Here is a 12411-nt window from a genome sequence, read left to right as displayed (position 1 = left end):
CTTCTGTTTTCAAGGCTGAGCTTTCCGCGGCCGCTTGGCACGAGGAGCCGCTGAACTCGTGTCTGCAAATAAGACAGGAAACCTAATTGTCACCCAGAGTGTGTCGTCTGTTGGGGGGCGGGGGGGGGGGAACCCGCGCTTCGCCCTCCGAGCGCGTGTGCCTGGCGCTGGCACCAAATCTAGGCCCGGCCGGCCGGCCGCCTCGGACCGCTCGCCCCCCCCCCCCGGGTGCCCGGGGCCCCCAACGTCTGTAACCCAGAAGCGGCGGCGCCGCCGAGGCATCCCTGGCGATGCCGACTGAGAACTAACGTCGGCGGTTAATTAGAACAGCTCGCGTTTCCCGCTCCCGGTACATGGGGAGGTGTAAATCCCGAGGAATTTAAGGGCATTAGCTACATACGTGGGAAATCCTCGCTCATATCCCATTTCTCTCTCAGAGCCTGCTCTAATACTCCAAATGGCATAGAGTCCCAGCACTCTGCCGGCATCGCAGAGGCTGTTGTGTCTTAAGGGATTACTGACATGAGACACGCAGAAAACGCTGGAAGTCCATAACGTAAAACGCAACACAAAGAGGCTGCCTGCGGAGGGATGGGGTAGTTTTGTTAGAGGAACTGAGGGGAGGGAAGAGTTTCGCAGGAGAAAGAATGTTCTGCAGTGTGGCCTCGCTCTAAAACATTGCGCCCCCGGTTTTTTCCTGGAGTGGAGGAGGAGGGTGGAGGGAGGTTCTGAGGGTGTCCCCGGCCCTAACAGCCTTCTGAAGAGCCCGGGGAAGGGCAGCCGGGCCCGGTGAGCACTCCCCGAGTGAGTTGCTAAGGCAGGCACCCACTGGGCACCCCCGCCTGGTGCCCGGCCCCCCTTGCAGGTTCACCAGGCTGGTGCGTGGAGCCTTTGTCCCCGTCGAGGGCAACCACCCTTCCCACGAGTGCCCTTCGGTACTTAGCACAGGAATTTGCCAGGTTGGGACGTACTCAGCTCCCTACACCGTTCGTTTGAGAACCTTCTCCAGTTAGATCGTCATGCTGAAGAGGTGACCGACTTTGTTGAAGTCCCTGAAATTGATCCATAACTCGACCAAGTACAGGGAATGTTTGGATTTAAACCACAAGGTAGTTTCACCCTTTTATATCCAAATATCCAGTTCTATTTGCTAAAGGGACAAAGATGTCACCTTGAACATAGGTTTTTGAAACATCCTCCCTCCCCCCAGCTGAACCAGGGGCATAACTCTACTGAGCGCCCCCCCCCCACCAGTGAGGCGCTGTTCAGTTGTGGACGTGCGAGAGTGACAGTGCAGGAAATCTAGACGAAGGCGCGATTTGTCCCACGAGCTGGGCTGGGTCCAGGGACTTGAGTTGAGCCTGAACTTGTCGAAAGTTCTGAAGACCTGTAGCTCCTCAAACACACTTCCAAACACAGCGTAAAGTCAGCACACGTGGGCAGCCTCTCCACGGTTACCTGTGTCTTTGAGGGAAAAGAAAGAGAGGAAAAGAAACCTCGTGCTCTGCGAGGTGAAGCAGATGTTTGGGGAGGTTCCTTTCGAAGATCTCGTTCTCCTTCCAAAGACCCAAAGGAAGACAGTGGCTGGACACGCAAAGTTCTTCCACTATTCGTAAGTAATCATAAGATCGGAGAGGGGGGCTCGTTCTCTCCCCAACTCCGTTCCCCTTTGCTGTGTTGTCTCACTCTGTTCCTGCTCTCAGCTCGAACTCTAAGCGCCACTCTTCAAAATGCCTTTGCCAAACCAACTTGGCCTATTTTCCTCTGGATTATTTGGAATGCGTCACTTTCCTCTGAGGGGACATTTTCTTTACAGTAGAGGCGTTCGGTCCTGGAACAGTCCGTGCGACCCCCGCCCATAACTCTGTACAGGCTGCTCTGGGAAAACATCCATGCCAGCCCCCAGAGCCTGTGGTCCATCCGGAGAGCAAGTGGGCCCAACCTCCAAAGGGGTCCGTGTTTGACTGGGATTAAGAACGACAGTGAAACAGGGTGAGAGAGCAGGAAAGGGCCCCTCCCCTCCCGCACCGGGGCGCAAAGTGATTCCCAGAGACTCCTTCCTGAATCAGCTCGCCAGAGTCCCCTGGCCCTGGAGAAAGTCAAGGGAGGGTGAGCTTGGGGCCAAGACCGAGGAGAGAGTTAGGGGGTGAGTTCACTAGCACAAGTACGGCCGGCCTACAGATCCCCCGTTAGAAGCTTCTGTTTGCAGGAGAAACTAGGTTAGGGGTGGTTTCTGCAGGCCAGTCTCCCAGCTCCGGAGATCTGCCCACACTCCACACTTGCCCCAGCTCTCCCAGGCTAGCGCTAGAGCTAAGCAGCCCAATGAGGACCTGTCCCTGTGGCCTGGACAGGAGGGCAGTCTCCAGGGGTGCCTCACCCACATGGTGCCCCCTGCCACCCAGGAGCTTTGCCTAAGCACAAGCTGCTCCTTCTCCGGCTGCCCCCACCAGAGCCCAGACAGGCAAGGCTCACTTGCTGCCCAAATACCCTCCTCAGCTGAGCCTGCCTGGGCACCCACCCGCCCAGGAGGCTCTCTGTCGCACCTCAGGCACCTCTGGGGAGCTGGGGGACCACTGCCGGCCTGGGACAGGAGAGGCATGAGGCCTGGAGCCCAGGAGTGGAGGCACCTCAGCTCCCGCACAGGCTTCGGCCTTCCCTCGGCTGGCCACTGCGGTGTTTCACCCCTTCCTTCCTGGGGTCACCGGGCTGAGGCCCCAGACCCCAGGCCCAGCCTCCAGGACCCTGGGCCCCAAGTCACCCCGCTGGGTGTGTAGGCCCCTGCTTCCCTTGGAGGTGGGCACAGACGTGCTCCCTCCCTCCTGGCCCACCGGATCCCTCCCCTGCTACTCGAGCCCCTTCAGTGCGGCCTTTGTCTGCAGGCCCGGGGCGGGTGACTCGGCCAGGCTGCAGGCGGTTCTGCTCGGCCTCACTTCCCCGTCCAGGCCCAGCGCCCAGGGCCAGGCCGCTCGGAGCCGGGCTCCCAGCCAGGGGCGCGGGGCTTCCCAGCTTGATTGTGCTGGGGTTGAGACTTCACTCTCTAAAATTGTGGGGCGTCTCTACCAGCCGAGTGGCAGGGACCCCTCGGGGAGAACGCCGCTCTCACTGCCTCCGTTTTTTCCTTCCTGCGTGTCCCCACACCCACCTACCCAAGTGTGGAGAGTGAGGGGACCACGGAGCTGCCACGGAAATGTCACCCTCCTCCAGCCTCGTTTTAAGAGAAAAAAAGGAGGCTGAACCTGCCGCCAGGCACCCAATGTCCCCAGGAGCTTCCCTGCCATCCACAGCCCTGCAGGTTTTATTTGCAATGCTAGTGTCGCTGTTATAAACCCACGTGTCCAACAGCGGTCTTTCCTTTTGACACGCTTCCAAGTCCCTCTTTGTGCAGCTAGCCCGGGAAGGACGGAGGCGCTTCTCCGAAAGCGGGTGGCTTGCTGAGGCTCTCCCGCACCTGGGAGAGTAGCAACGTTCGAGGTTCCCGGGCCGCGGCCTCCCTGCATGCTAAGGAGAAACACGGGTCCGGCGGTGGTCCGCTCGATCGCGCAGCGACCGAGAAACCGACCTTGAGCGCGGCCGCAGCCGGCAGGGTCCGGCGAGAGGGGGAGCGCCGCTCGCCGGGCGCAGGGGCGCGGGCCGCGGGGCCCGCCGGGCCCGCCGAAGGGCGGCAGGGCTGACATCTCCGGGACCGCGCGAGAATCTTACAAACGCCCACTCCCCGCACTCCCCCAAAGCGCGGCCAGGGCAGAGTCCCGGATTCCGCGGGAGGCCGGGGCTGGGCCTCAAGCGCGTCTTGCAAGCTTCCCGAAACAGCTTGTTCGCATGTCTGTGTTGCAAGATTTAGAATCCCCTCCGCTTGTGCAGCTTCGGCCCAGATTCACTGGGCCTCCCCGCTGGCCCTTTGGATGCTGCTCCCTCTCTAGGGGTGCTCTTTTGGGGAACTATTGCCACGTGTATTGACCCGGTGTCTGCGGGTTACTGCCCACAAACAGTCTAGGTTTGGCTGGAGATAATGTGCTGCTTTGCGGAGTTCTGCTGCAGCCATGACTCTGGGCCTGGGTTGCAGGAGAGAACACAGCGGAAGTCCAGCACTGGGGGCTCACTTAGTGCTAAGGCAATCGGAGGCCAAGTTTCCCAAGAAATTAGAAAATATTTCTCGGAGCCGGCCTAATTGATTTTTCGTGGGACAGGTGGGGAAATTAACCTGGGATGCCTTTGCAGGAAGCAAACCAGCCCTGGGCCTTCCCTCCGCTCCCTGCGAGTTCTGGAGCCCGAAGTAATTGGACATTCGCTGGGTGGTGATGACTACGGTTCTCAGAGGTGCAGGAAAATTTCCCAGAAGACCATAGGCATGTGTCGAAAGGGTGCTCCCACAAACCTTACCAGCCCCATTTTCCTAGGGGCAGGCAGACTGGGAGGTTTCAGTTTTTGAGACGCAGGGAGGGCCCCTGGCAGGTGTGTGCCCAGCCGGATCATTTGGCAAGCACCCCTCCAAGGGGAGGAAAACGGAGGAGGAGATGTGGGTCACCCCAAGTGAGAAGTGCCTTCCCCACCCTGTCTGAGTCCTACAGAAGATCAAGGAGCCTCCCCATCTGCCACTAGAGCCTACCAGCCCTCAGTCCGCTTTAGTGGCCAGGCGACCCAGGCCAGCACCTTCGCCTGTCCCCATCCAGGCCCCCCCCCTCCGAGGGTTGATATTCTGGGGAGCAGAACCCTTGTAACTGTTGCTCCTTGTCCCACACTGTCCCACGCTGTCCCACACTGCACCCTGGAGCCTGCAGCGGGTAGACAGAGCTGGTTTAGAGAGAGGACAGGCCCCAGGTGCCACCAACCGGAAGAGAGCTGAGCCAGACTAGGATGAAGCCTTCAATCCTCAAGGTGGCCCGGGGGTCACCGTCCTGGGAAGGCTGCTCCCCCAGGCCCCATCCCACCTCGCCCAGCCTGGCAGTGCCCCCTGGCAGCCCCAGGCCCAGAGCCGCTCCGCAGTGGGTCTCAGCTGCCTGCACCCTGAAACGGCCTGGGCTGGCCAGAGCCCCAGCTCTCCCTCCTCTCCCTCTCCCCACCCCTCGTTCGGTGGAGGGTACTTTTACTGTGTCAGTGCTCCCGAACCCTCAGAGCTGTCCTTTAGGATGCTTCCTGAAGTTTGCAAATTTCCATAAAAATGCATTTTAAGTGATCGACAGGCAAGCCCAGGGAACAACAGCCGCTTTCGGTGGGGTGTCTGCAGCTGGGGGCAAGGAGGAGAGAAGGGCAAACAGGAAGGAGCCTCCGGGAGGAGGGGGAAGAGAAGAGGAAACAGAAGTTCAAGTTGGACATTCTGACAGCAACTGGAAAGGAAGTTTAGAAAGGGATAGAGAAAACAGCAGAGGAAGTGGGGAGACCCAAACAGACCTCCCACCCTGCCGCTCCTTCTAGATGGTCTCTGCTCTCCCAAGGAGCTCGTTTAAAAGGTTTTAAGACAAAGAAAATGAGGAGAATGGCCTGGTAGCCCCTCAGTGGGGGCGGAGATGTGGGGGAGGAGGAAGGATTGTCTGAGAACTGGGGGGGAGGGGGGGGAGGCGGCTGATCTGGGTATTTTCTCTCCGGCCGGGTTTTAAGGCCGGGCTCTCCTTTCCGAAACAGGCTTCGGTTATAACCCGCCACGCTCCTTTATTCCTCTTTCCCCGCACGGAGCCCCAAATCCTATTCCCGCGCGCTTCGGGGTCTACATGCATGTTTCATGAGGACCGGTGTCCCCGGGTGGAATCCTACCGTATGCACGCGCCTCCCTGCTCACGCACACACATGCACACTTACAATGAGCGTCTACGGGAGGAGGGTCCTGCGCGCCAGCTCTGCGTTAAAGACAGGAATCTGCCAGGCTACCCAAGTCAAGTGTAAGTGACAATTTCCCTCTCCGCCAGCAAGGAAAGGAGACCACAAAAGTCCCTTTGTATCTCGGCGGCTCGTTTAATATTATTTATGCATTTTTGTGCAAGGAATTGTGGGATTTTTTTCCCCACGGTAAACAATATGGAAATGTTAAAAATAGCCGTCTCCCAGCGCGCGTCCGCGGAGGCACACCGGCGGGGGGGACCCGGCGGGGCTGTGGCGGGGGCTCTTCGGGTCCCCGGACCGAGAGGCGGCCGGGGAAAGCGCGAGCGAGCGCGGGGAGCGCGGTCGCGGGCTCGCTGGGGCCGGGGCTCCCGCACGCGGAGCCCGGGGACGCGGCCGCTTTAAGGGGGGGAGGGGCGGCGGGGGCGGGGGAGGGGCGGCGGGCGGCCCCCGTCACCCAGCGGCCGCCGGCTCGTCACGTGGGCGCGCGGCGCCGCGGCCATTGGCCCGAGGCACGTGTCCAGGAGACCGGCCCGCGACGTCACTCGAGGGGGCTCTGTTAAAAATAAGAACAAAAATCCAGAGTGAAAGTGTCTCAGGTTGCGCTGAGTGGCCTGGAAACCGCCCGAGCCCGCGCCGAGGCCGAGGCGGCGAGGGCGCGCAGACGGCGAGGGAGCGCGGGCGGCCCAGCCCGGCCCAGCCCGGCCCGGCCCGGCCCGCGCCTCCCGCCGCTCACCCATGCGCCTCGGGCCGCGGGGCTCGGCGGGGCTCGGCGGGGGCGCGGCCGCACGCCGGTGGGGCGCCCGGGCCCGCGGCGGGGCGGCGGCCGAGCGCAGCGCGGGCCCGCGGGCCTCCATGTGCGTGCTGGCGGCGGCGGCGGGCGCGCTGACCGCTCGCGCCCCGCACCCTCGAGGGCCGGCCGGGGCGCGCGGGCGGGGGCGGCCGGGCGGCGGCGGCGGCGGCGGCGGCCCGAGCGGGCCCGGGCGGGCGTGAGCGCCGGGGAGCGCGCTGCCTGCATGCGCGCAGCTCCGGCCCCAGCCCCGGGCGGCCGCGGCGGCAGCGCGGGAGCCGGAGGCAGCCGGCCGCGGAGAGGAGCGCGGAGCCCGGGAGGAGCCCCGGGTCCCCGCCGGACCTCTGTGACTGTCTAGCGCCCGGGTGCGCTGCAGAGACGAGGACCCGACTCTTTTGAATCTCCCGGCGTCTGGGCGCGGGGCGACTCTTGCTATTTTTCTAAACTCAACTCGTGGATTGGAACGTGGCTCCGCTCCGAACGCGGCCGGTGACTCCTACGACCCCGGCCCTGGCCGCGGCCGCCGCGCACGCCCTCGGAAGACTCGGCGGGGTAGGGGCGCGAGCCGGCCGCGAGTGTCTCCGTGCGCATCACGGGCGGGCCGAGGGCTGATTGGAGTGGGCGGGGGGGTCCCCGGAGAACCAATTTGGGATTTGTCGTGAACAGCATGGAGGAGAATGACCCCAAGCCCATCGAAGCGGCGGCGGCGGCGGAGGGGCAGCGGCAGCCGGAATCCAGCCCCGGCGGCGGCGGCGGCGGCGGCGGCAGCCCGGGCGACGCGGACACTGGCCGCCGGCGGGCTCTGATGCTGCCCGCGGTCCTGCAGGCGCCGGGCAACCACCAGCACCCGCACCGCATCACCAACTTCTTCATCGACAACATCCTGCGGCCCGAGTTCGGCCGCAGAAAGGACGCGGGGACGTGCTGTGCCGGCGCGGGAGGAGGAAGAGGCAGTGGAGCCGGCGGCGAAAGCGGCGCGGGCGGCGCGGAAGGAGGAGGCGGTGGCGCGGGCGGCGCCGAGCAGCTCCTGGGGTCGGGCCGGGAGGCCCGGCAGAACGCGCCCGGGGCGCCCGGGGCGGGCGGGCCGCTTCCCGGCGGCGGCGGCGGCGACTCTGCGGGCGACGGGGAAGGCGGCTCCAAGGCGCTCTCGCTGCACGGCGGCGCCAAGAAAGGCGGCGACGCCGGGGGCCCCCTGGACGGGGCGCTCAAGGCCCGCGGCTTGGGCGGCGGCGACCTGTCGGTGAGCTCGGACTCGGACAGCTCGCAGGCCAGCGCCAACCTGGGCGCGCAGCCCATGCTTTGGCCGGCCTGGGTCTACTGCACGCGCTACTCCGACCGGCCGTCTTCAGGTGAGCCCGCCGCGGGGAGGCCCGCGGGGTTGCGGGGCGGCGCTGGCGCGGGAACTTCCCCAGGGGGAGAAGACACCGGGACACCACCACCCCCCCCCCCTCGTCCCCGACACACACAAAGACGCACAAGCGGGGACGTTGTGCGCGGCTGACGCCGGACCGGGCAGCGGCCGGGAGAAGGGGCACGATCGATTTCTTAGACAAGCGGAGGAGACAGGACCTTTCTCTCTCTCTCTCTCTCTCTCTCTCTCTCTCTCTCTCTCTCCTTGGGGCCGCTCCTCGGAGTCCCTACCCACCCCTCCCCGGCTGGAGTTTATTCGGGAAGACTGGGGGTGGCCTCAAGGCTGGCCTAGAAGCTTTCACTCTTAGCCCCTTCTCTGTCCTTCCAACTCAGTCCAGACCCAGGACCCATGTGCAGCCCACCTCAGACCTAGACTCGCCCTACGACCCAGTTATCCCAGACGAAGCCAGGGAAGAAAGAGCAAGGCTCCCAGCTCTTCCTTCCACCCTTAGGCCTGGGCTGAGGAGGGAGGAGCGGGGGACAGAGACCAGGACGGACACAGAGGCGCTCTTCACCCGGTTTTAGTTGCCCGAGCACACGGTGAGGGAGCTCGGCACCCATCTTGATCACTGCTTGGAGAAGGAGGGAGGCCTGCAGTCCCCCAAATAAAGGACCTGCTCCCAGAGGTTTCCTGGGGCAGCTCCCAGGCAGGAAAGCAGCAGATTTCAGCGGGGGGGGGGGGGGGGGGGGAGCGGTGGAGGGGCCCGCGGTGTGTGCAGAGGTGCTGAGTGTATTTTTCATAGATCTGGATTTTGAAAAGCTACATCCGCGTCCTTGTGGAAATCATCAGTTGCACGAAATGCGGTCCTCGGCTTGCAAACCGCCATTAGGACGGACTCCATTTGTCCCTGAGCTGGTAGCCCAGACAGGACCCCTCTGCCCCCCTAACCCTCAACTGTTTTTTGCGGGGGGTGGTTTACCCAGATCACCGCACAACCGAGTCACCCCTTGGCTGCCTTCCCGCAGAAATGTGTGCGTATATTTCTGATGAAATCCAAATTTCTCCGGCTAGACCTGAAATTTGCTCCATTGTTCTCGCCTCCCTCCTTTGTTAATATTTAATTAACATATAGGCTCACAAAGCGGCCGGCGAGGTGTCTCGGCCCCGCTTTGTGCAGCGACCGAGTCGCGGCCGCCCCAGGCCCCGCTGGCCCGCGGGAGCCCCGCAGCCCTGCCGGGCCCCAGTCGCTGGTCTTCTTGCACTCAAAACAAAACGAAACAACAACAACAACAAAACCCATAAGGTAACATTGGTGTGTGTTGGCCTTTTACAAAGAAGCAACGCAGAGAGTTTTCTTGCCGAGCTTTGGTTCTGTCTCTGCGACTCTTTAAGTGTTTACGTTTTGAAAGAAAATCAAAGAGAGAACGAAACATTCTGATTTTAGGGAGATTTCCTTCCCGCACAATGGTGTGTATGTTTTTACCGGCTGGTTCGCGTGTGCGAGAGCCCCAGCACCGGAGGAGTTTGGAGGGTGGGGGGGCGTGCTTCCCTGGGACGGTGGAGACGGACAACCGCCGGCTCCTGGCGCAGGAGGCCGCGGTCGGCCCGAGCAGGTGCGGCGCCTCACGAGGCCTCTCCGAGCCTTCGCCGAGCCCCTCGCGGGCGCCCCCGCAGCCTCCGGATCAAAGCCCGGCGGCCCGCGCGGAACCGGCGTCCTGGGCGAGCGCGCGGCGGCCACGGTGGGTGTGCGCGCGCGGGACGCGGGCGGGGGCGCGGGGGTGAGTGTGGGTTTGCTCTAGATTCTAGAAGGCCGGGGCTTTGAGCCGAACGGCCCTTGGCGCCCCCTCTCCCGCGCCGCGGCGGCCTCTGTCCGAGTTTGCCTCTCCCGGAGCGCACGGCCGCGTCCTCGGGCCTCGGCGCCGCTGGCTCTCTGGGGCCCGGGCGCGCTCTCCACCCTCCCGGGTCGGGACTGTGCGATCGGAAACCTCCCGGCGGGATCCCTCCGCCGCCGCCGCCGCGGGCTCAGGGTGGCAGGGATGTCCCCTGGCTCCGCGGGACGGGCATGTGGGCGCAGGGGGCGACCCGGGGTTTCTGGCGGCTCGAGGGAGCCGGCAAGGGGTCCAGCCTCCCACCGCGGGCGTCTGGGAAGGGGCCGCGGCCGGTGCTCCCTAAAGGTGGTTCCCTTACGCACCAAGAAGCCCATACGTGCGGCCCGGACCCTCTCCCCCAACAGCCTTTGCGGCCTCGGCCTTCAAACACACCCTCGTGGGGCCGAACTTCTTGACAGAAACAAAAAGAAAGCGCCGGGTCCTCCTTGTGAGCGCTCCCCTGGTCCGAGAAACCTTGCACTGCCCCAAACCAACCTCAAGTGGTGCGGGGAGGGTTTCCCAGCGGCAGGAGACCCGCGTGGGGGTCAGAAGCCCGAACCCTCTGCACGAGGTCGGCTGGGCTCCCCTGCAGCCTCCAGTGAGGCAGCCCCAGTCTGGGGGAGCCGGGTCCCCTCTCCTGCAGTGGGAGACTTGAGCGGGGGGGGGGGGGGGGTCGAGTGGCTCAGTGCGTGTGCCCCCTCTCTTCCAGAAAAGAAACAATGAACTTGGGCCCACAGGCCCAGTTAGGGGCGACCCAAAGGGGGCTAAGGTGGAGGCAGCCGGGGGGCTCCTGGAGGCAGCTCCAGACTCTGCGGCCCCCTGGCTTCTCAGGCCCCTAGCACCTGAGGGGTACCCCCTGTGGGCATCTTCCTGCTGCTCTGACTGCCCCTCCCCTCCCCCAGCCTTTCTTCGTGGCCCCTCTCTTGGCACCTGCCTCCACTCGGTCCTCACTCCTGGGTAGAACCTCAGAAAGGGTTAGAAAAGGTTGTGCTAGGAAGTTTTGGATTTTTGCTTTCCTGCCGGAGTTTTCCTTGGGGACCTTTCTGTTTGTTTGTGTGTGTGTTTGTTTGTTTTTAAGTAAACTCGATGCCACATATGGGGCTTGAACTCAGGACCCAGGGATCAAGAGTCACGTGCACCCACGGCTGAGCCAGCCGAGCGCCCCTGGCGACCCTTCCACTAAGCCTGTCCTTTACCCCCACTCACTCCCTCACACTTACACTTTTTTCAGCCTATCTTCCCGCTTTGGGGGTGGGGGGGGGACGGGTCTTGGAGGCTGTGTGGGCCCGAGCCCGGTCCCCAAGTCCCTCTGGGACTGGGTACTTTCCTCCCTCATCTCTTTGTCCCTGTGGCTCACTGAGGGGGCAGACAGGCCCCGAGACGTCCTGACCCTGTTCTCTGTCCACCGTGCCTGCCCAGGTCCCAGGTCTCGCAAACCAAAGAAGAAGAACCCCAACAAAGAGGACAAGAGGCCGCGCACGGCCTTCACGGCCGAGCAGCTGCAGAGGCTCAAGGCCGAGTTCCAGACCAACAGGTACCTGACTGAGCAGCGACGCCAGAGCCTGGCGCACGAGCTCAGCCTCAACGAGTCGCAGATCAAGATTTGGTTCCAGAACAAGCGCGCCAAGATCAAGAAGGCCACGGGCAACAAGAACACGCTGGCCGTGCACCTCATGGCACAGGGCCTGTACAACCACTCGACCGCGGCCAAGGAGGGCAAGTCGGACAGCGAGTAGGGCGGGCGGGCGCGAGTCCAGTCTCGGTCCACGCTAAACAATGCAATAATTTAAAATCATAAAGGGCCAGTGTATAAAGATTATACCAGCATTAATAGTGAAAATATCGTGTATTCGCTACGGTTCTGCAATATTCTATGTATATATAATTTACAGGTGGTGTAAGATCCAAAATATCTGACTATAAAATATTTTTTTGAGTTTTTCTGTGTTTATGAGATTATGCTAATTTTATGATTTTTTTTTTTTTGCGAAGGGGGGCTGCTTAGGGTTTCACCTTTTTTAATCCCCTAAGCTCCATGGTGGGACATCGGACACTTTTATTTTTTAATTTCAGAAGAAGAAAAAAAAATTAAAACAACTTGCTAAAGTCCAAAGATTTTTATTGCTGCATTTCACACGACTGTGAACCGAATAAATAGCTCCTACTTGGTCTATGAGTTCTGCCACTTTGTTTGTGTGGGCTTGGTGAGGACAGCAGGAGGGTATGTAGCCCCCCCCTGCCCTGCCCCGGGCTGGGGGGGAGCACAGGGGCCCCCGCAGGAGCGCCCTGGGAAGCGGGCCCTTGGTGATGGGCAGCCCAGGCCCCAGCCTCACCAGGCTCCCCTCCTCCTGCCTTCCCTCCCTTTCCCCCTCCTCCTCTTCCTCCTCCCCCCTTTCTCCTCCCCCTCCACCCCTCCTCTTCCTCCTCCCCCTCCTCCCTCTCCTCATCTTCCCCCCTTCCTCCTCCTCCCCCTCCTCCCCCTCCTCATCTTTCCCCCTTCCTCCTCCTCCCCTTCCTCCTCCCCCCTTTCTCCTCCCCCTCCACCCCTCCTCTTCCTCCTCCCCCTCCTCCCCCTCCTCATCTTCCCCCCTTCC

At 62.6% G+C, this 12411-nt stretch overlaps 1 protein-coding gene across 1 annotated transcript; it reads left to right on the top strand.

Moving 5' to 3' along the window:
- The first annotated feature begins 7250 nt into the window (after window positions 1-7250).
- EN2 (engrailed homeobox 2) lies at window positions 7251-11993 on the top strand. Its single transcript, XM_058723684.1, has 2 exons — window positions 7251-7947; window positions 11237-11993. The coding sequence occupies exons 1-2, from the start codon at window positions 7266-7268 to the stop codon at window positions 11551-11553; spliced, it is 999 nt and encodes a 332-aa protein (XP_058579667.1). The 5' UTR covers window positions 7251-7265; the 3' UTR covers window positions 11554-11993.
- Window positions 11994-12411: the final 418 nt, after the last annotated feature.

This window comes from Neofelis nebulosa, chromosome 4 (genome assembly GCF_028018385.1).
Source record: "Neofelis nebulosa isolate mNeoNeb1 chromosome 4, mNeoNeb1.pri, whole genome shotgun sequence".
Taxonomy (NCBI): Eukaryota; Metazoa; Chordata; class Mammalia; order Carnivora; family Felidae; genus Neofelis; species Neofelis nebulosa.
This window is presented reverse-complemented; position numbering and strand designations above follow the sequence as displayed.